The following is a 24,089-nucleotide window of genomic DNA, read 5'->3' on the forward strand; positions in this document are numbered from 1 at the left end:
CCAAGCGAGAGAGGGAACACAAGCAGGGGAGTGGGAGAGGAAGAAGCAGGCTCCCAGCAGAGGAGCCTGATGTGGGGCTCGATCCCAGAATGCCGGGATCACGCCCTGAGCCGAAGGCAGACACTTAACCGCTCTGCCACCCAGGCGCCCCATCATTTCCTGGATTTCTTATTGAGGAATGTTGTTCGCTCTCTAAAAACCCAGACCACAGTGTTTGCATGGGGAAAGGCACGACTCCAGGGCCACCTCTGGTCTCATTCCGTGCACAACACCAGGTCTCCTTCCCGCTTTTACAGAGTAAGTGACATGCTCCTGTGACATGTAATATGGCTACATCTCTCTTTCTGGACCAGATTATTGTTGACTATTATATCCAAGATACAGTTTGTTGGCTTACGTAGCTCCTTAGATCAATCACGACCAGAAGGAATACATTAACCAAAAAGAAAAATGCTGATGAGAACAAAATGGTGACAAAAATAATGTATCTATTTTAAAAGAGCTTTTGGTCTTCCCTTAAAAGTGGGACTCCTCCTTCCTGTTTGAGGCTTCAAACGGATGGTGTTCGGGCCGGCGGTTCTCTCCGACGTCTGGCCTGCCGGGGTCGGTCCTCCCCCACGCCAGACCCGTCAGCAGGGCTCTCCCGCACAGCTAATGCGTTCCACCCATGAAACAGACCTGCAGCTGGCCCAGGTGCCACAGGCCTCAATGCCCCTGAGGTCACGAGGTTTTGTCAGCCAGTCTGAACACACCTAACTGAGTCCTCACAAAGTGGATCAGCTTGGTCTCCGTGAGGAATGCTATCCCAAGAGTCATTCCCAAACAGAAGGCCCCCACGGCAATGTGCGCCAGCCTGGCTGGCCAGCCCTGCTCACAGCAGAGGAACACCTGCAGAGAGAAACCACCGTCACCGCCCTGACCCCTCCACCTGTACATCCTCCCTCGGGGGCCAGGCAGGGAGAGCGGAGGCCTGGCTGTTCCAGCTTCGAGTCAGGTAAAAGGTGTGACAGCTGCGTATTGAGGGGCTAACTCCATTCCCTCTGGTAATGTGGTTTGGCCACATCTGTCATAACATGCTGTCCTGGAGGCATGGGGAAGGGGGAAGAGGCGGCAGCTACTTGCCCAGATGGTTCAGAAGAGCAGGAAGGGAAGCCCAGAGCCAGGGACAGTGGGCAGCCTGCAAAAGCACGGGGTGTGAGGGCTGCGGGGAGTCTCACCTCGGACACGCCAGTAATCCCGGCACTGAGGGCGAATGCCCCGAGGAGGGCGGGCGGGAGGTACAGGCCCGCCAGGGGCCTGTGCGGGCTCCTTCCGTAGTAGCGGTGGATGAAGCGAAGGCCCTGCACGATGCGAATGCCCATGTTAAAGCAGTTGGCCAAGATGAAGCCAACGCTGCCGCACCATCGGGTCAGGAGATAGGATAACACCAGGAAGGAAGACGAGAGGGCCAGCATCGTGAAATTGTACCTGGGCAGAGAGAGACAAGCAAAGTGGGGGAGTGGGTACCTTGTCCCGAACAAGCCTGCTCCAAAACAGGTGGCCGTGAACACGGAATCCCAGAGAGTGCCTCTGAGTTGCCGTGGCCCAGCTGGTTTTCTTAGCTGTCAACAGGCTACGGATGACATGGGGATGTCACCATCCCCGTCCCCCGAACAGAACAGTGAGGAAATGAACAACTCAAGATATTACGATTTTTAAGGATGACTGGTTAGTTTAAGTGACACTTTGTGATCCACACACATAAAAATCCTGTTCAGCCCAAGTCTTCAGCGTGAGGCCCAAGAATATGACCCGGGTAATAATTACATGTGAAGGCAAACTTGGTGACAGCCACGGTCAGGGGCACCGGGATACGCTGATGAGTGAACACACAAGGCCCTTGCCCTGTGAGGTCTGGATGCATTTTACAGACAAGGAAACCAGGCACAGAGAGGCGAGAAATTTGCCTAAGGAGTGACCTGACTCTGGCCCCTAAACTGGAGGAAATGCAGAAGCCCCGTAACCTTGGCCAGTGGAGCTCACTTCAAGTGACCAGCCCTCAAAATGACATGCACACAGGGAGGAAGGCCTGGCCCACGTCAGTGTCCCCCCGACGCTTATACATCCTTCCCTCTGCTCTCCACGTCTCCAGAGCTCTCTAGATGCCTCACTGCATGGAGTACACGGCCTTTCCACTTAGTCACCTTAGTTACCTTCAGTTCTCAGCAAGGGAAACGGAGTCTCCACAAGGACAAAACAGCCCCTGTCGTCTTCCAAAAGGCTTGTGGGACAGCCACGAACAAAATTCTCCAGCATCTGGTTTCTGCCTAGCGAGCAGCAGGCATTCTAAGTACATAGTTGTTGAGGGAACCAAACCGTTAGGTCCCCCGGCCCTGTCTACTGGCTTAGGGAGGCCACTCGGGGTCTGTGCACAAGGGGTGGTAAGAAAGCCACTGCGTCTGCTGAATGCCCAGGTACTGGCCCTCGGGCTGACCAAGCCCAAGGTGCTATGGAGATATACTTTATCAGAGGGGGTGATAATAACACTACACACACACACACACACACACACACACACACACACACACACACACACTATCCTCCAACAGGGGAGATATGCTTTTCACTAACTACGGATCAATGATCAGAACAGCCACCTTTATAACAAGCCACCAAGGGTGGGGACCATCATAGATGGGTTAGTTATCTGACCTCTTTTCCAAAAAGAAGTAGAGATGTATGATCTCCCCCCCCGCCACCCCAGAAACTATCTCAAATCCTTGGAGTTGAGGCTATAGGTTCACAAACTATCAAAGTCATCCTCACCCAACTCCAAGTAAAATATCAATAATGAATGAAAGCAGTAGCTAATTCATGCTAATTCAACACTGCGGCTCCACTGGTGTGGCCATTTGGGAAGAGCTGATAATGATAGGGGTCTACTGTTTCTCATTAGACTAGGGCTCTGCAGCTGTTGAACTTTCCAGAACTCAAATCTATAGCCTTAAAAGCATAATCCACTTCGGGAAAAAAAGAAACTTATAGATGCAATTAAAATACCATTTTTAAATTGAATAAGCCTGTTGCAAGAGGGTTCTCTTACAAATGAAAATAAATAAGTAAAGCTAAGCAAAATTGCCTTGGTCTCCACAGTACCACTGAAGTTCACATAAAAGGTGGAGGCTCCTGGCTCTATCCCACAATTCCATGGGATCTATAGAATACCAAATTTCAAACAAAGTAGTCAGTAATGGTATTTATACTGGTGTATATTAAAACTGATGGAAACTGAACATCAGGTAAAGAAGAAGAATTTACCTTGAGATTTGTAAGCTAGTAACCAACGTTAGGATTGAGAAACTGGTGGCCATCAGATAACCTCTTAAGTGTGAGGATAAAAAATTAAAGTTGGCTTTGATCAGAATTTTAAATGCTTTATCTGTGGTGTCTGTGATCATTATGAACCCACTAGCCACCTTAGTAGAAAAAATATGGTTGGCTTTATTTAAAAGTACACCATTCCTCATTCCAAGTCTTAAGTCATCTTGGGTGAACTTACCTCATCCATTCCTACAGGCTACTGAGAAAAATCATTTAGTCGGTGTCAATACCAGTTTATAATTTCTGGTCTAACCTTATGTGTTGTCTACAGTCACTTTTCTCATCGTTGCTCAAACCCCTCAAAATCCTTACCATTCCACCATCAACTTGCCAGCCCATCAATGGTGCCTACCTTGATGTCAAGCATAGCACCACACTGCGTGTCCATCCTGTCTTCCAGTAGACGAGGTTTCTGTTGCCCAGGGCGAATTTGAGTGTGGGAAACACAAAAGAGGAACTGCCCCAATTCTGAGTTTGCTGACTTAACCCACAGTTTGATTTCAAAATCTAATTGTTGGTTTCCTAGAACCGGTTTTTGTATTTTTTTTTCCAGGGGTCTTAAGCTCAGTTAAATGATTTCCAGAAAACATAGCAGGCTCAAAACCTCTTGAGACCTAAATTCCCTTCCACTCAGAGATCCTAAACCATATATATTTTGTGTATCTTATTAAACTAAAAAAAAAAAATGCTACTTGTAAAATCAATGCAAAATTAGTGACAATAATGACTATTCTATAAGGTTTGGTTAACATAAACAGTCAATTATTTATGAATGCTTAGGTTTTCCATGGCCCCAGGAAAATACTGGGCTTAAAATCAGGCTTATCAAAAGATGGCCAGTCAAGGATGTTGACTGAGGCAGCAAGTGAAGTGCCCCCGGTGGGTACTGGCTGAATAGATGAAGGCACAGCCATCAGTGTAGCCTCCACAGCAAGAAAGGGACGGCTCTGGTCTCTCCTTGCCAACCTGAGAAGATCGTGCTCATCCTTCAAGCGACAGTTATGGAGTCCAGCTCCAAGGTGGGCATTTAAGGGGCAAAAAATCAGACAGTCTTGGGCTTTTGCGTCACTGTCCTCTGTGCCTGGCAGACTCTGCTTGGTCACCCAGCCTCAGCCTAAATGCCACCTTCTCAGAGTGGCCTCCCAATCTAAAAGAGCCCCACTCTCGCGGCATAACCCTGGTTTAGTTATTGGTACTGCATTATATGTCCCTATTTATTTATTTGTTTGCTGTCTGCCTCCCCCACCTCCAGCTCCAGGAGAGCAGGGATCTTGTCTCTTTCTACTGCTGTATTCCTGGAACTTAAAATGATGCCCAGTAGAGAGTAGAGGCTCAAAAAGCACTTGTCAAAGGGACAAAAGAAACTGAGATGTCCTTAACAAAACAGAACAAAAAATCTTCAATAGGGCAGGCTGAAAAATCCATCAATCATATTTGATATATATTATACAGTTGTTAACAAAAAAGCAACTTGGAGTTCAAAGGATGTTCTAATACTTCACATCCAACCAGATGCCCTATTTTTATTTAGAAAAACACTGACTGGCCTGAAGTTGTTAAGTAAAAGCCCATGATTTTATCAATACAGTATTTTTTTTCAATTCAGAATCTGAAATGTCCAATGTAAATCAATCATGACATCTAACTAAGCTACCCAATCCCACCATAAAAATCCTTATTTGAGTTTTATCTCTGGTTAAATTCACAGAGATGAAAAAATGCTGGGGTCTGTGATGAGTCCAGGTGCCATGTGCTCAGACCAGGGCTGGGGGCCGGGCCAGGGGCCCAGATGGAACCTGGGCTGCCGTGGTAACTCATGTAGGAAGACCACGCTTAAAGTCACATTTAACTCTCTGGAGAAGTGCATTACTGCAGATGAGAACTGCGTTAGAAAGTGCTCTGGTTCTGTCTTTTCTCTATGTTGACTACTCATATCATGAAAATAATCTTCCAGGTGTTTATATATCGTCAAAATCCCATTACAGCTAACTTAAAGAGTTGTTTCTTTTGGTTCAATGCTATGTAAGAGGAAAGAAATCAACTAGCCACTGTCTATATTCCCTCATGATTTGATTGCAAGGTCCATTTTAACATTTTAAGCAGGCTTAATGCTGACTCTCCCCCTCCACACTAAGGCTGAAATTATTACAATAAAATTGCCTTCAAAGAGATAAATTCCTAGTCCAGAGCCCTTTCTACCATGGCTCAGGGCCTCCTTTGGCATGTTTTACATTATATCTAAAAATTATTTCATGTTTGAAGCACCTTTCAAATAAAAACACATTATCTCAAAATTAAACTTAAATTGACCTTTTCATCCATGAAAAAAATAAGGGGTGGGGAGGATGGCCTCAAAGTAGTTTTACAGCTATACATTTAACGAAGTAAAAACCCTAACTAGACCAATATTTGAAAACTACGGGCTGTGAGCTAAAAGCTGGCGGGGAAATCACCTGAGTAGGTCATGACATGGCAGTTTGAAAAATGAAATGTAACAGAATTAAAAACCATACGTGTGTCTCGCGCATCACTGGGGTACTTCCTGCTTCGTGAAAGCTTCACTTGGTCATGCCCACCTGAATACGTACAGCGTCACAGGGCGCCGTGTAGTTTTACTGACAAGCTGGTCTGGGCCAGCGGTTCCTAAGGCCCTATCATCATCGGAAATCTCCCGGGGCTGTGTGATGACAGATTCCTTGGCCCGAGCCCCTCAAATAATAGTTCAGTTGGTCTGGGCACTCAAGGCCTTTCAGAGACAGCACAAAAGCCCCCAAGGGACCCAGGGGTCAGGGGGCAAAGGGATAACAAGGACCGACTGCCCCATTACCTACAGCCACCCCTCTACTGTCTTTGCCTTCTCTTCCCCTCCTTTTCCCCTATCGATTTTATCCTTCTCCTCAGCCTCATCTGGTAGTGGTGCCTTAAGATACTGCCATGCTACTTCTGGCATTTGGGACACGCCCCGGGTGTGGGTCGGAAGCTCCAGTTTACTAGTTGTGTCAGAATCAGCTTTAAAAAACACACCTATGCTCCGGGCTGCCAGCCTGCAGGTGTGCTAGGAGAGGGCGGCAGAGGGAAGCCGGAGGGGAATTTGCAATCTAACAAGCTCCACGGGGGACTGTGACCGATAACCAGTGTCAGGAACCGCTGTGGGAGGTATCATGGCAGAGGTCCTGATCTGGGGTCAACGGATGGGAAAAATGCTGGCAAACCGTGTATGTGCACTTGGGCTTTTCTCTGAGCAGGGGACACAGACCCCTGAGCTTCTCCGGGGCCTACGAATCAGTCTCAAGGGTAGGACTCTGCATCTTGAAGGAGCTCCACGGTAACCCACAGGGGTGCTGGGCAAGGAGGCGGAGGAGTGGAGCTTGTCTTGTGCCCATCTCTGCAAACCTAGGCTAACACAGCCCTTCAGGGCCCAGGTTTCTTCCTCCTCCGAAGGGAGGCGAAGGGTGGCTGCTGCCCCCAGTGTGCATGGGGAGGACGAACTGCCTGGTGCCAACACAAGCCCTGGAGCGCCCAGGGACGGCGCCACACTACTGGGGTAGTGCTACCTCTAAGAGGCTTTCTGGGGACGCGTGTTCAGAACAAAAAGAAAGAAGACTGGCAAGTTACTTCAGTTTGGCCAAAGGCCATGATTTAAGGCGGGCCTTGATGGTTACCTACCTGTCGACCTCCTCTTTGCTCATGGCAGCAAATGTGAAACACTCGGTCACTCCATTGATGGCAAGCAGGAGGACGTAGAGACAGTAGGAACGCAGCAGAACAGGACCTATAAGGAAACAACCCGAGACTCTAGAGCCCAAACAGGAGGCCCCCATGTACCAGAACTGGGTCAGGATTCTGGCTGCTGTCCTCAACAGGCAGACACATACTTGAACCTATGGTCTTAATCATCTGGAAGGACTTCCAGTACTCCATGGCATTGATTAAAATAAACAGCTAAAAAAGAAAGGGCAATTAAGAATAAACCTACAGGGGCACCTGGGTGGCTCAGCTGGCTTAAGTGTCTGACTCTTGGTTTCGGCTCAGGTCATGAACTTGGAGTCCTGGGATCGAGCCCCTCTTTGGGCTCCCCACTCAGGGTGGAGTCTTCTTGTCTCTCTCCCTCTCCTGCTTGTGCGCTCTCTCTCTCTTAAATAAACAAATAATTAAAATCTTTAAAAAAAAAGGAATAAACCTACAAATGTCTCAAGCTTTTTTTTTTTTTTAATTATTTATTTATTTGACAGAGAGAGACAGTGAGAGAGGGAACACAAGCAAGGGCAGTGTGAGAGGGAGAAGCAGGCTTCCCGCAGAGCAGGGAGCCCAATGCGGGGCTCAATCCCAGGACCCTGGGATCATGACCTGAGCCGAAGTCAGACGCTTAATGTCTGAGCCACCCAGGCGCCCCTACAAATGTCTCGCTTAACAACTAAAAGCTTATTTGGCCAGGAAGCAAATCTTCTTGCTTCTTAAATCAGGAGGAAGAGGTCTGCTGGCTTGGGCACTGAAGGGCACTAGTGGCCTTGCATGGCAGAGAACTCATCTGAAGACGTCCTGAAGACAAGACCATGGGGAAAAGCCCAGGACTTGGAAGCAGCAAGAAACTAGAGACAGAACACACCCACAAATCTGCACAGAGAGTCAGAAGAACCATGTTTTCTTCTAAAACATGGTGATGCAGTCCTACAGCTAACTAACAAGCTTTAGAAAAATCTGCTAAGAAAGACTGGGAGCCTTAAAAATGGAATTAAACCCCCCTTTTAGGAGGGCCATTACCAAGAGGCAGCCAAGCAACTTCTAATAAAACAACCTGTGACCCAGTAATCCCACTCCTACATATACAACCAATAGAAATATACGTACGTGTTCACATAAGCACTTGTACAAGAATGTCCGTAGCAGTTTTACTCATAATAGTCCAAACTGACCATCAATGAGAGAAAGGATAAACAAACTGTGGGCATCCATATAAAGAAATACTTCTCAGAGAAGCAATCTAAGAGAAAAAAGGTACTGATCCATGTAAAAACATGGATGAATCCCAAAAACTGTATATTGAGAGAAAGAAACTGAACACCAAAGTGTCCATGCTGTAGGATTTCATTGATATGAAGTCCCTTTTAAAGGCAATACTAATCTGGGACACCTGGGTGGCTTAGTCGGTTAAGCGTCTGACTCTTGGTTTTGGCTCAGGTCATTAACTTGCGGTCATGGGATCGAGCCCCACAACGGGCTGCACGCTGAGCACGGAGTCTGCTTCTCCCCTGCCCCTCCCCCCACTTGTGTGAATGGATAAATAAAATCTTTTTAAAAAATTATAAAAGCAATACTAATCTATGGTGATAGAAATCAGAACAGTGGTTGCCTCTGAGGTGGAGGGAGGGAAGTTGACTGGAAAGAGTCCTGAAAGGACTTTCCGGGATAATGGAACTGTCGCAGATCTTAACCAGGATGTTGGTCCCCACCGATGCTGCATCCAAGTCCCACACATGGACATGGCAGCACAGGGGATGGGGAGGGGGTCAAAGAGGCCAGTTCAGGTCACAGGTAAGTCCACTTCCCAGGTGAGGACAAAGACTGATACGCAACTGGGACAACTGAGGACAGCAGCGTTGCAAGTTCCACTTTCAAAACTCAGGTGGTTCGGCTGAGCAACAGAAAGTTGCCATTCTTTTCTGATTAAATTCAGGCTGGAGACAGTCAAGTTTTGTGGAGTATTCTTTTTAAAGATTTTATTTATTTATTTATTTATTTATTTATTTATTTATTTATTTATTTATTTAAAGAGAGAGCACACGAATCAGGGGAAGGACAAAGGGAAAGGGAGAGAGAGAGAATCTCAAGCAGGCTCTGCCCTGAGTGCAGAGCCCCATGCGGGGCTCAATCCCACCACCCTGAGATCATGAGCTGAGCCGAAATCAAGAGTGGGAGGCTTAATCAATTGAGCCACGCAGATGCCCCAAGTTTTGTGGAGCATTTAAGTGAATGAAGAAGACTAGTGGGGAGGGCAGAGCAGCAGTGTTCTTTTCCAGCACAGGAAAGGTATTTGGATCCACAGTACTAGTCCAGAGTCAGGAGCAGGGCAAAGAGATGCAGGGTGGCCTGGAGACAAGGGAGGGAAAGCCAGCAGGGGCCCAGGGGGATAGACTACCAGGAGCCACTATGGGCTTTACAGAGAGCTCAAAGTTTGGTCAAAGTGGAGGAGGAGACAAATGATAGAAGACCCTGTTGGGACAGTGACACTGATGGGGCCCGGGGCCAGAGATGACAATGGTCCTGGTTCACCAGACAGCACATTCTTTCCAGAGACTGAGAAAGCAGACCATTCTTAGGATTCTCCTCTTTCAGGAGATGATACCAAGAGAATATTTTTTGAGTCTAAAATTATTGTTATTCTTTACAGTGTTATATTAATTTCATGTGTACAATACAGTGATTCAATAATTCTATACATTACTCAGTGTTCATTGGGTTGAGTCTAAAATTATTAATGGCTCTGACATAAGCCATTAGAAACAGAATTTACTACCTTAAAAATCAACTACCACTGACCCTTTTAACCGATAACTCTTACTACCAACACTGAAAACTGGCACCAGCCTCTCACTTGCGCCGAAGGCCCACACAGTCACAGCAGCCTGCTTCTATACCTTCTATGACTAAGTATTCCACCAGGTGAACACTGTGCCGACAGGACAGCCTTCTCACAGACACATCCTGTGACTGCGTGACAATAAAGGCTGTTCCTTGGCGAACACCTTTCTAGAGGGGCCATGCTGCTGTGAATGGTTGAGTGCCTGTGACTTACTAACGGCTTCCTAATGAGCTTCCCTGCCTGCTGCTGGAAACGCAGGCCTGACAGCACAAGCCCCAGGCAGCTGCGACCACATCATGGTTTCACAGCAGGTGTTTCTCCAAACTGAATGACCTTTGCTCTTGGGTAGAAACTTGGCCCCTCCTCCCCTAATACCCAAAGTTTGGGCCCATTATAGCGGAGACCAAAACATATCAGTGAACTTGTAAAATGGCATTTGACAAAGCCCTTCACATTGAGATGGAGAAGCAGAAAGAAGTCTTCAGAGTTCTTGTCTAGTGACCCGAGGAACTGAAAACATCTTTCTTGAACCCAAGATGAAACGGACTGCAAATGGACTCCCAGCCAATGGCCCAGCACATTTTGAAACTGGTGACATCCCCCACCTAGCAAGTGCTGTGAGACGCTCAGTGGCAGGGGCACCAGGTGTTCCTAAGTCAGATACATTCGATACTTTTGTCCTTCAAAAACCAAGAGTCACTGGATTAAATACACCATTTTGCTTGCCGAGATCAATTTTATTCTCTGCAAATGGCTGAGCTATCCCTCAGAGACCCCTGCATCAGGCTGTGAGATTTACGTGGCATGTACTGCCTTCAGATGTGTTTAGATCAAGTGGAGACTCATTAGAGCCTGCTCTCTGCCTTCTTCCCTCACCCCAGAGGGTGCGCAGGGAAGTGCCCAGCAAAACACTTTTTAGGCCTGGGAGGAGAGCCAAGGATGCATAATGACTTGTCCAAGTGAGACTGGGGGACCGCCTGCCCTGGTGCCAAAGCCCCCAGAGGGCACTGAGCTGTTTCTGACCTTGTGTGAAGGCAACGGTGTCAGAGCCCCAGCCACGGACAGCACTCCCGACACCGACAGATACCAACCTATACGCACACAAGTTTTTGAATTTCACAAGACTCTCCTATTGCTGTTCGGAAATTAGAACAAATCTGGCAGAACTCTTGTGCGTACCTGACCCAGAGCTAAGCATGGCCCCTCCATAGATCTCCAAAGCCAGCTGAGAATAGGCAAAGCCAAAAATGGTGATGGTCAGGCCGGTCAGCAGGGCCAGCTTGAGCAGCGACTCCAAAACCGCAGCGGCCACAGCAACATCCTCCTGGGGTGGGGGGAGAGGGAAGGAAGTTGGATGAATCATGAGCTAAAGAAAAACTTCACATCTGGCCTTCTCTGTCTGCTGTCTTACAGATCACTCAACTGCTGAGTGGCATCCCTGCTTTCCTGCAGCCTGTGTTTGTTTTCACGTCAATTAGCATGAAGGAAATGAAGGGGAAGAGCCAATCTGTGCTTCCTGAGGTACCACAGGGGAGGTGTGGTTTTTGGCTCATTTAGGATATGTTATTTCAAAGGATGCTTAGGAAACATTCACTTTCCTCTCCGATACTTATTCTTAAGCAGAGAGCAAGTTTTTACGATGCTAGCTGGCTAGCTTTGTTAGAGTGCTTCTCCTGACGAACGTCTCTAAATCCTGACATTCCTATCAAAGTATGCTTAGGAAGGGGCGCCTGGGTGGCACAGCGGTTAAGCATCTGCCTTCAGCTCAGGGCATGATCCCGGCGTTATGGGATCGAGCCCCACATCAGGCTCCTCCACTATGAGCCTGCTTCTTCCTCTCCCACTCCCCCTGCTTGTGTTCCCTTTCTCACTGGCTGTCTCTATCTCTGTCAAATAAATAAATAAAATCTTTAAAAAAAAAAAAAAAAGTATGCTTAGGAAAATATTCCTAAATCAACCGAGAACCAGATTAGTTCATTTTGAGATACTATGCATAAACTGTATTTTGCAAAGTGTCTTCTAAGACATTTAAGAGGCCAACGTAGCTTCCTTTTAATTCTCAGATAAGTCAGACATTTTCAAAGGTTTTAGTAAAAGGGAAGTTTCTACAACCAAATACGCCTGGATTAAAATCTCGTCTGCATTTGCCAATCGGAGTAGGTAGATTTGCACGGTCAGAGTACAATCTGGGCACTTCGCAGTCTTGAAGAAGCTTAAACAACTGTGTGGTGAGTGAAACCAAATGACCACGTCCTTTCCTCCCCAGGCAGTATGCGAGCCTTGCCCCAGCCTCTGCATCCTTCGGCTCACCCCTGGTTCTTGAGAATCTGAGGATGGGGGAGGCAATCTCAATCTTCCCACTAAGCCTGGACCATGGGAAGGGGGTCTGTGCCACACTGGGGATGGCTGCAGAGAGTTCTGGGTCAAGAATGAGGTCACAGAGAAGAAGGGTCAGAAGGGAAGGGCCAGCCAGGGCAAAGGGAGGAGTCTGCAAAAGAAGGGAGCTCAGAGTCCTGCCATCATTCAGAAGGTGATGGAAGAATGAAACCTAGAAGGAAATTTCAAACAGAAGGGAAACTGACTGCTCTACATTTCAGTCTGTTCATCCTGCAATTGGAGAATTCACTTGAGAGATGGTGACGTCTCTCCAGGACTACCTGCTTCTGAAGGGTGGCATCCTTTCCTCTCTCCAGCACCTTAGCAAAGAATATGTAAAAACTCTCCTCTACCGGCTGGAAGATTAACCTGGCCACGAGAGAGCCCAGATTATTCACTATATCGTATACACCTAGAAGACAAAAAGGAAGAAATGGCAATCCTTCTGGTTTTTCTATTTGAATTTTCAAAGCACCATCAACATTTTTTCTGATTTAATTTTTTAAATTAAACTGTTTGAGATAATTATAGATTCACATGTCATTCTAAAACATAACAGATCCATTACCCAGTTTCCTGAACAGTAACATCTTGTGAGAGCATTGCACAATACCACAGCTAGGACACTGCATCCCTTGATGCAGAAACTTCCCTTGATAAAGTCAAGATACAGAACGTTTCCATCACCAGCACCTTCTTATAAAAATCATTAATGCTGGGCACCTGGGTGGCTCAGTTGATTAAGCATCTGCCTTCGGCTCAGGTCATGATCCTAATCAGGGTCATAGGATCCATCCCCGAATCGGGCTCCCTGCTCAGTGGGGCGTCTGCTTCTCCTCTCCCTCTGCCCCTCCACCTGCTTGTGCTCACTCTCTCTCTCTCTCTCTCTCTCTCAAATATATAAATAAAATCTTTTTAAAAAAATCATTAATGCCAGGGGTGCTTGGGTGGCTCATCAGGTGGGTGTCCAACTCCTCCTGGTTTCGGCTCAGGTCATGATCTCAGGGTCTTGGGATCGAGCTCTGCATCAGGCTCTGTGCTCAGGAGGTAGTTGGCTTGAGGATTCTCTCCCTCTGCCCCTCCCCTCACTCTCTCTCTCAAATAAATAACTAAATCTTTAAAAAAAAATCATTAATGCCAAGTTAATTTTTAAAATTTTTTCTTTCCACTACTTCAGGATTACAGTTAAAAATAAATATGAAGAGGGGTGCCTGAGTGGTTCAGTTGGTTAAGCGCCTGACTTTAGCTCAGGTCATGATCTGAGGGTCCTGGGATTGAGCCCTGTCCTCAGAGGTGAGTCTGCTTAGGATTCTCTCTCTCTCTCTTTTCCTCTGCCCCTCCCCGTTTGCACTCTCTTTCAAATGAATGAAAGAAAGAAAGAAAGAAAGAAAGAAAGAAAGAAAGAAAGAAAGAAAGAAAGAAAAGAAGAAGAAAGAAAAAAGAAAGGGAAAGAAAGAAAGAAAAAATACTGAGACCTATCTAGCTGCACAAACACAGGGCGGATCTGTAATTGTGATGACGAGCTCCCTTTTCTCATAGCACCCCCAACAGTGCAATGGGCACCAGAACTCTGCAGAAACCAGGGGATCTCAAAAGAGGACCTGCCACCCGAGTCACATGAGAGGGGGTAGTCAGTACACTGTGGATATTTGCAGAGACCTGCAATTTTCAATCTTCAGGAATCATTTTATTAGTCTTCATCTTTCATAATCATCAGGATTATTTTTCATTAAATGTATCAAACTGCTGAGAAAAATATTAGAAAGTATCTACGAATGGTATTCACTACAGAATTTTCATCTTACCCTGATCGCCAAAATTTAACACGTTCAAAAACGTCATTACATATCGCTCGCCTACAAATAGAAGAACAAAATAATTAGCATTTCAAGGGCACATTATTTTGTTTCCTTTTTTCTTACCGTCTATCCTTTTCAGCTGGGAAATACTCTCAAAGGAGAAAAATTATATAATCAATTAAAGACATCTTCCTTGTCCTAACATTGATTTCAAATAATCTCAAAATAGTAACAATTGGGAAAGTGCTGGGGGATTTATTGACAGCAAATCTCCAAACCAGTTAAATTAAAAACAAAACAAAATCAATAAAACCAGTCTAATAATTTACAAAGGGGGGATTACAAAAATGTTAATAATGAAAACGACTGTCCCAAATTTTAAGTGTAAGTTCTGTGAAATGAGAGGTCCATGATCATGTGCACAGACTCTTCAAGTTGCCTCCCTGGGTGGAGAAAGCTCCACAGAGCCTGGAAGGGCTCTGGAGCCCAAGCTCATGATTCAAATATAAGATAGGCTAATGCCTTCAAGGTGAAGACACTAGCCCAGAGCCCCACCCCCCCTTCCAAACATTTTATCATCCATCAATGGAAAACACAGCCCACAGTGGAGACCTCTGGAGTGACCACAGCCCTAAAGGGCAAATTCTCACCTCCTAGCAACCTGCTCAAAAAGGAAAGCAATATTCAGAGACCAGAAGCAGTGAGGATCTTCTCTAAAGTCTCCCTTCAGCCCTGGCCTTCCTGCACTTTCCCAGCACTGTGTCTGTGGGCCTCCACAGGCCCTCCTAGGTGTGGCCCACAGGACAGCACTCGGCCCTGTCTGCATCTCTACCCTGCTCTGATCCATTCTCACTGCTAGCAGTCCTGGCTTCAGCAATACAGATCTTAAGGCAACCCCTGCTTCCACACCTTTAAATTGCTCTTTGGTGTCTGCAAAAAGTCCAGGCTCCTTAATTCTGCATTTGAGGCCTTTTATAAATTGACCCCTGGCTACCTTTTTGGCCTTTCTTCACCAACCTCCTGCCCACCTCGCAGCATTACATTGTCATCCTCTGCGATACCCGGCTAGGTTTTAGCCCCTCCAGCTGCTCTGCTTCAGGCTGGGTCCCTCCTGCTCCCAGCCTCAGCTTTTAGCATGCTGGCCATCTAGACTGGCTTTACCGTAGGGACCGCCCTGTGCTCTGGTACAACCAGCCTCTCTTCTCACACTCTGTAAGCTCCCTGGGGGCAGGAACCACATCTCTCTCATTTCTCTGTCCCTGGTTTCCTAGCAGAGCTCCAGGAAGTGCAAGGGCACTTGAGAGACGCTGATGTTTCCAAGTACAGACCTCACAGCCCTGGTTCAGAGCTAACCACACAAAAGTCTGTGTCTTGGGTGAGAGAATGAGCTCCTTGAGGCTGTGGCCTGTAACTCATTCATCTGTGTATTCTCAGCACCTGGCACACAGTGTTCAGGAAATGTGGGGGCAGAAGGTAACAGCATCTATATTTTTGCTATTACAATGAAAGACTTCACCTTTTTTTAGAGTTCTAGTTTTTAGATAAGAAGAATTTGGGGGCAGGGGGTTCTTGTCCAGTCACTTCCTTATTTCACAGCGATGGAGACGGAAGCCCTGAGAGGTTCCTAACAGCCCTCTGCCAGTCAGGCCAGGGTGGTCCAGCCATGAAGCGAGTGAGCAATCGGAACCACACTGAGGCCTGGCTCACTTACACCTGCTGCTGTCTAGCCACTGCGGTCCAGACAACCAATTTAGGGCCATTGTTCGGACTGGATCCATTCCTCAACTCATTTAAACTGCTCTTAAAACTTTGGGAGGAAAAGAAAGTGCATAAAGAAAATGCCCTTTCCAAATTCCCTCTATTGATTTTCTTGTTCTAACAATGTGAACTATCACAATATACAATTTCACTATGGATACCTTTCTTTATCAAAAGATACTTGTTGAACGCTGATCACGTGCCAGTTCCAGCAGGGTATTGGGGAGACAGTGGTAAACGGCACATCCTGCTCCCAAGAAACATATAATTAAGGCACCTTCACTCTGCTCTCCAAAGGCTTGTGACCCTTACTTCCCGCAGGGGTCCTGTGAACAAGTTCCACTTTTGTAACGGCAGTGTCACAGGCTCAGGCTAGGACTAAGCACTCTCAAGGCACAAGAGCCCTCAGACTGCTCCCGGTTCTATCCTTTAACTCACAGACGGGGCAAGTGAGGCCTAGGGAAGTTACTTCCCTTTGGAAGCATAGTTAATGAAAAATAGAGAGGGAAAAAGGAAAATAATAAGGTAGTAATAATGATGGTTGTATTAGAATGCTAGAATCATAGGGAACTTTTTCCTATTTTCCAAAATTTTTGTAAAGAGGTTATATTATTTTTATAATTAAAAGACAACGTCTGAGGGACACCTGGGTAGCTCGGTAGGTTAAAAGACCAATGGTTGATTTCGGCTCAGTTCCTGGTCTCAGGGACATGAGATTGAGCCCTGTACCTGGCTCCGTGCTCGAGGTGGAGCTCGCTAAAGATCCTCTCTTTCCCTCCCTCTGCCCCTGCCCTGCGGTTCATGTGCGCTCTCCCTCACTTTCTCAAAAAAAAAAAAAAAAAAAAAAAAAAAAAAAGACAATTTTTAAAAAGATTTAAAAATACATTCAGTAACAGAAAAATGGATGTATAGACATAGCAAACTTATATAGAGAGAAACCACTACCTTTACCCACTTCTAGCTGCCTCAAATCTCATTCTTTGAACTAAAGCTGGGCATAAACAGACCAACGCACATGTGCAGAAAAACGAGATGTACTTCCAGCTCCGTGCCAGCCCTGTGTGCGGAGAGCTCTGCCACTGCCAAACTGGAGGGCCTTAAGAAACTGGAAGGCTGGCCAAACTATCACACAGGTAAGTCTTACTATTTAAGAAAATAAAATGATGAAAACCTGTTTCTTAAAAATTATGTTCACAAAAAGAAGTGTATAAAAAGTTAGAACAGGGTAATGAGATTATGGATAATTTTCTCTATTTTCCAAATTTTCTCTAAAGGATATAAAACTTCATAATATATTTCTTTAAAGGATAAAACCTGGAGTTTGGGAATTAGACTTGGATCCAAAGTACATTGTTCCTCATTACTGTAGGGCCCCGTAGAAGTTATATAACAGCACTGCCCCTCACTATCGAATGAAATCAATGTTAGTTCTCCTCTCCCTATTTTAAAAGCTTCTGTTTCTGAGGTCCCTCTGCCCACAGGGGCTCTAGAAAGCAGGTAGTCTGGATCTAGGTAACGAGCAGTTCTGTGGAATCCCCTCAGTTATACTATGGTGTCCTGACTGCTCAGAGTGACCTTTTACTTACCTTCTGTCAAAATCTGCTTCAGAAAAGACTGTTTGAAAAAACTCCAAGTCAATTTAGCCTCTTTCCAATTTACAAAAGCCTAGAAGAGAAAACAAAACAAAAGCAAAAGCTCCCAGGTACTGCAAGTCTACAAGTACAAGAAGCTTCCATGAGAGGCAAACTCATCTTGTCCCTAAATCCCTACTTGGAGAGTCCCCACTCATTTTTCATTTAATGCTAAGCACACAGAAGGCACCCAATGAATTCTGGCAGAGGGTTTCCATTGCTAAACATGAAGACAAAGTCTCTAGGTGGAAAGAGCAGTGGTGTAAGGATCCTGGCCAAGAGTCATTCACTGAGATGCCTAAGGAACTGTGCTGTCCCCTCACTGCCCAGACGGTAGGCTGACCATATCTAACACACACACAGCTCCGAGTCATTTCTTTCCTTAAAAAATGTCTGAAGCATGCTAAGCTGCAGAACGAATTCTGCTCCACACACCACACATTTTAATGCTATATTTAGCCACCCAGGGTCCCTTTACACAAAGTATATGAGCTTTGTTTGTGTATTTCAAAAGGAAACCAGGCTGCCTAGGTCAGTCAAACCGCTCAGAACTGTTGTGACAGAGGAAAGGAAAAAACAAACCCAGAACTTTTGGTACGGCTCTTCCAAAACTGTCCATTTCCTAAAGACAAGGACGGTAAGAAGAAAGCAAGCACTTAGCAAGGGCAGAGGTCAGCCTGGAAGAGGCAGACGGCCTCAAAGCCAGATTGCCAAACACAACATGGAGGAGTAAGGCACCTCGCTGGACAAGACTTCTGTCTTTCTCTCTCCCGCAGTCCCTTCTGGAGGCGCCTCCTCTCTCATGGAGAATTCCTGGGGTCCCGGAATGTTTAGTCTAGGTGTTAGGTACTTACAGGGTACCTGCATCTTGAAAAATTCTTACTAACTTCAAGTTATGACTTTGAAAAGTAGGATTTCAGGGGGCTCTTTGGGAGGAAAGGGGTGAATCACAAAGGCCCAGCCCACTCTTCCTCTCCAAAAGATCAGTTAACAGCCATGGAAGTTGGCCGAAGGGCAGCTGTAGAATCTGTCCCAGTCACGTGGGCCCCTGATCTCGGCCCCAAGCCCTTTTGTGTAGAGTACTGCTGGCCGGTGGAAATATAATGTAGGCCACACACAGAATTTAAAATTTTCTAGTAGCCACAGTGAACAGTGTGGCTGTAAAAAAAATAAAATAAAATTATTTTAATATATTTAACCCAAAACACAATCATTTCATGTAACTATTAGAGGCATCTCATATTATTTTTTCATACTAAGTCTTTGAACCCCAGTGCTTGTGTTGCACGTACAGCCCATCTCGATTCTAAATGCTCTCCAGCCACTCGTGGCTGGTGGCTACCATTTAGGAGAGAGTAAGTCTAGCATATCCCTTGAAAACAAGGGTCATATTCAGTCTTCAAATCTCTTCACCCCTTGGTTTCAGAGCCTTTCTTCCAGACACTTTGAAGACAGGCCTGAATCCTCCCAAACCATGCTGCCCTCAGAGCATCACTGCACCTGGAGCAGATGCCACCCCGGGCTCTAGTCTGGGAGGAAATCTCTCTCTCTGATTAGACCTCTCCTTTCCCAGAACAAAGAGCGCCGGAGTATTTACCACCACTAGGGGGCACTGCGAACCACATCATCCCCAGCACTGATCCCGCCCTTTGCTGTGGGCAGCACCTTCCCTCTCTCCCTGTCACACTCTGCGCCCCCACACCGGGTGGTCCTGGCGCGGGGGTGCGGGGGGGAGGCGCTGGGCAGCAGTGCCTGTGCTCTTTTCCAAGGAAATGAACAGTTACAGCTGGCCATGGGGTTTTTGTGGAGCCTTCTTGACAGAGGTTGTGAATAGGTTTGGGAAACTGACCGAGCTCTCCAAAAAAAGGCCATTTACCAGAGGGTAATCTTGACAGTGTATCTGACTTGCAAGCTCATACGGGAGCATTCCATTCTCCTAATGCCTTCAATTTAAATGCACCCACAGCATAGAAGGAATGGTCACACTGCTTATCTCCAAAATGCTCACTCAGAACACAGAGGCAGGAAGTCTGATCAGAGATTGGGTTTCTTCTCAGAGGCGTCTGCTAAGTGGTCGAAAAGAAGCAGAATATTCTTTGCACTTTTACATTTTGATTCAAATGGATTTGTCACTTGGGAGGTCAGAAGAGGCCTATTTCACAAGAGCTAGGTTGGTACTGCCTAGCTGGTCTTTATGGCCGTGCGTTTCTCTGGAATCCTCTGACCAAAAAGCCATTCCATTGCCTCGCTGTACTGGTGGAGAAACTGAGGCATGGACAGCAAAAGGTGATGGGCAGTACCTCAGGGGAAGGTTTGCAGTCAGAACTCGGGGACTCAGGATGAAGTGCGTCAGTCCCCCTCCCAAACTCTTCTGCCTCAGGATGGTCCAGTAGCCATGTGCCTCCCACACTGACAAGAGTCACCAGGTAGTCTGCAGCCATGGACCTGTGTCCTGCCCCTTATCACCTCCATGTCCCACACAGGACCCCTTCCCCTCCCTCTTGCTCTGGGGCCATCGACTCTGCCCAGCTGTGTCCACACTCAAGTACACTTCCACCCACCCTCCCACTGTCCTCATCACTTATCATTTGGACAACTGTCACTGCCTCCGTGTGAGCTTGTTCATTTCCGACCTTTTCTCTAGCCCATCCTTCTCTTGGGAGGGTTCGGGCTTTGGAGTCAAGCTCAGACATTGAGGCTCAAGCTGCAGCTCCCAACTTCTGAGTGCAAAAGCCATGGGCAAGACACTTAATTTTGCTAAGCCTCCATTTTCCCATCTGCAAAATGGGATAAGGAGTCTTATCTCCTGGAGCCGGTATAAGGACTGAACAAGAGAAAACGAGACACTTGATAAAAGTGAAACAGATGGTAAGCGCCTCAACACAGGCAATTGGATCACGGTACTGTTCACAAACCTTTCTTTAGGCTCCCCTGCCCCTGAATCAAGCCTGTACTCCAGGGCACTGAGGCCACCACTACCCGGCCCTAGCCCAGCAGGCCACAACCTCCTTCCACCTTTTGTTTCCTCGCCTAAACCCTCATTGTCCAGCCAACCTAAGTACCGCAGTCATCCCTGCAATCCCAATGCCAACACAGCGATGGGCATATAACGGGCCCCAAGCAAATGTTCTTTCTTCCCGCAGCCGCAAACACGCATTTCCACCACATGTGCACATTCACCTCTGCCTGCCTATGTGTCGAGGCCCAGCTCAAAAGCAGCTTCCTCCAGGAAGCCTTCCTCAATGTTCCCACATGGAATTCATGTCCTTTTTCTGTGCTTCTATTTTGTTAACACTACACACACACTGTCTTGCTGTGGTTGGCTGAGTACACACCTTATCTCCCCTCCAGTTCTGAGGGCGGGGACCCTGCTCAGGGCACCCGGAACAGTGCTTACCACAGAACACTGCTTATTACATGCTTGCTGTGTTAAATTACTCAGCTTTACTTAAATGTTAGCAGATCTCTTCTATGAAATCACTCAGATGTGTCAAAGAATATAACAGATATAAAAGGCAGCCATTATTTGAGGTATCACTTACTTATGTTAAGGCTAAATACGTCTCTTTACAGAAGATGGAATTCTACAAGTACAGGAATCAAATCTCCCAATTTGGTCAAATCGGTTTTGGATGTAACTGCTTGAGCAGCTCTGTCTAAGGGAGCCCCCAGGACGCAAAGCTGCTCCCGAGAGTTAAGCTGGGCGCACTGCTGGTGGTAAAGTCATCCACTGCACTCAGATTCATCGCATTTCTTTTCTCTTTTACAAAAAATCAACTTGAATAATGAATTGTTCTACCTGGAACTTCCCAATCGTTAAGTCAACACGTCTTCTGTTGGAAGACTACACGGCAGAGAGATTAAACACACAGACCAAGGCTAGTCCACAGACACAAGTTAGAGAGAAGTGGGTCCTAAGTCAGGTGTGTGATGTTGGTTTGGTCACTTAACTCCTCGGAACCTCAGTTTTCTCATCTGCAAAATAGAGACGGTATCTCACAGGGTTACTAGGATGGCTGAACACACAAGTCCATGTCAAGGGCTCCGCACAGTGCCAGGCACAGGGTAAGCATGCAGTTATAAATGGCTCTTTGTCCAAGTTCAAATACCTTCACAATTTCTCAAGTCTTCAAAGGGGCCTCACGGGTCGTGTAGACCAATAATCTCACCTTAAAAATAAGGACCCTGAGGTCTGGAGAGTGTCCTGCAGATACCCCACCTCCCAAACACACAGGAAGCTCCCCGAGGCCCAGCAAGCACCTTCCCACATGTCGGCTTCCCAGATGGCACCCAGGACAGGGCTGTGCTCTGTGGGTCAGCAGGAACGGCGCCACTGTGTAAGACAGGTACACATCCCTTCTCAAGGGCAAGGCTTCTGCCCGGCAGTAGGAGCCTGGGGACTTGTGGGATGGAACGCCAGATGAAAGCACCGAGTTCCCAGCCCAAGGCCATCAGACGCTGCCTTGCTAGGCTACGCCGGTGGAGCTACTTCTGCTCAGAGCAGCGGCGGCATGGGGGTGACAGTATCAGCTGTCACTTACGGACAGCCACTGTGTCAGCCACGATATTCAGTACCTCCCATGCCCTATTTCACCGCACTCCCACAAGCACCTTAGGAGAGAGGTACTTTTAATAACCCCACTTGTCAGATAAGGAAACCGCAGCTCGGAGCTGTGAGCCCACCACCGGGTTAAATACACACCAAGGCTCTTTTCACTACCCTCTGTCTCGTTGCCTATATTAACGGTCCAAATGCTCCTTTCCAAAATACTGCTGGGCACCGGGGCTGGCCCAGTATGAAAAGCCGGCCAGGCCTGGTACAGAGGAACACGGGGGAGCACTCAGGAGGGGAACTTTCCTGCACTCTCAGACGTGCTCTGTGCAGCTCCAAGCAGAAGTGATCCCAAGGCCTGATCCTCTAAGCCTGCAGATGAGGCACTGGGTATCCCAAAATCGCCAGGCTGATTCAGGTTAAAGGTGAGATCCGTTTGATCAGAATGGAGAACTCTTATCTAACAAATGAGAACATATCTTTCTTTGTTACATAATATCTGCTCTTTCTTGAAAAGCTGTATAACAGGATTCCATAAGTTCTGAGATTCACGTCTCAAATGCTTTACTGCTTTCTCAAGTAATCACAAAAGAGGAATAAGGAGACGTCCAGCTGAAGCCTTACCTCAGCTATGTGCACCACATCTAGCCGGCAAATAAGCAGGGGAAAAAGGGAAAGTGGGTCAGCCCTGTTCACAAGGCATCTGAGCAGAGGCAGTGAGGCATAACGTCCCGTGTACAACTCCAGGGCCGCAGACAGTAGCAACGACCCTACCAGAGTCAGGAGATAAAAGTCAAATGGACTGAGAGCTGACGAGTTCAGAAGAAAAAGGTTATGCCTCTCTCCCACACATCGGCACCTAGAATCCTCAGTGGTCTCCGTGGGAAAGTGGGTCACTGGAAAGACCGGCCTGACTCTAGGTAATGGAGCTACGCAGGGGTCTTCCCTGCTTTCATTGTGCTCGACTCTCTGTGCTGGAAGTCAGTCCTGGGAAAAACCAAGACATAGCCAAACAGAGAGACCGGCACGCGGTGGTTACAGCCTGTGCTCTGTGGGGATTCAAGCCACTCCAGGCTCCTGCCCTCACTCTGAACCTCACCCTGGGCAGTTAGTCTCTAAGCCTCAGCTCCTTAACCCCAAAAGAGAAATAATAAGGTCAGCCTCACAGAGTTGGCATAAGCATTAAAAAAGGCACAGAAAGCATTCAGCATAGGGGCTACACAGTGGCTCTAAGAGGGGAGCGGTGTTGTCTCCCATGGGCCATTGGTCCCCCATGGAGACATTTTTATGACAGCTGAGAGGTGGCAGCTCCTGGCATTTAGTGAGTACAGATCAAGAGTGCTGCTAAACACCCTACCATGCCCAGGACAGCCCCAGACATCAATAGTGCCAAGGCTGAGAAACCCTGGCTTAGCACACAGCGAGCACTCAATAAATATGAGCTATGAAACTATCCACACTATTACAGCAATAAACAAGAACGCAAGAGTTTCCTTCTTTCCAGGATAATCAGCATCTGGGATTAACATGATAAGAGATGGAGTGCATCACTTACTCTGCTTCTTGTAAGACTGGGTAACAGGTCTGTCATTCTGGAGACAGGAAGAGTCTGTTCCTTGGTTGACTCTGAGGAGCCCAATAACTTTGTGAAATAAATAACATAGCAGAGCACCAGAGCTGCAGTATAGAAAAGCTGAAAAAAAAGAAAATAATGGATTTAAAGGGCACTGTTTTAATATAGGCAGAATTAAGATATGCCTGGAAACTGGACCTCAAAGGCCAAACCAGAAAGAGAACTGTCTTTATTATCTGCACCTGTCAGTGAGCAATGCCTCCCGCTCCGGAGAGAAGCACTACTCAGGAAGAGCCAGCCCCACTGTGGCCTCTCTGGGGAAAGTGCTCCAAACACGTCACCTGACTGGGAGAACAGTTCTGGGCGGGCAGAACATCATCTCCCTGACAGACATCCCCTAGTGCCACCACCACCGCAACGGCAGACATGTTCTCAAAGGAACGACTCTCCCGCCTCGACA

At 47.0% G+C, this 24,089-nt stretch overlaps 1 protein-coding gene across 2 annotated transcripts in view; it reads right to left on the minus strand.

Moving 5' to 3' along the window:
* RFT1 (RFT1 homolog) overlaps positions 1-24,089 on the minus strand; it is a 47,490-nt gene that overhangs the window by 11,399 nt on the left and 12,002 nt on the right. Inside the window, exons 6-13 of one of the 2 annotated variants that reach the window (XM_011224614.3) lie at positions 23,612-23,749; positions 17,460-17,538; positions 14,122-14,172; positions 12,598-12,728; positions 11,120-11,264; positions 7,027-7,132; positions 1,218-1,467; positions 32-888 (exon numbers count right to left, since the gene is read on the minus strand). In XM_011224614.3, coding sequence (XP_011222916.1) covers positions 721-888; positions 1,218-1,467; positions 7,027-7,132; positions 11,120-11,264; positions 12,598-12,728; positions 14,122-14,172; positions 17,460-17,538; positions 23,612-23,749 — 1,068 coding nt within the window. In that variant the 3' untranslated portion in view covers positions 32-720. Of the gene's footprint in view, positions 1-31; positions 889-1,217; positions 1,468-7,026; positions 7,133-11,119; positions 11,265-12,597; positions 12,729-14,121; positions 14,173-17,459; positions 17,539-23,611; positions 23,750-24,089 lie in introns of those variants that run through there. The other variant, XM_034658468.1, reaches the window with a different exon arrangement.

The sequence above is a fragment of the Ailuropoda melanoleuca genome, chromosome 4 (assembly GCF_002007445.2).
Source record: "Ailuropoda melanoleuca isolate Jingjing chromosome 4, ASM200744v2, whole genome shotgun sequence".
Classification (NCBI taxonomy): Eukaryota; Metazoa; Chordata; class Mammalia; order Carnivora; family Ursidae; genus Ailuropoda; species Ailuropoda melanoleuca.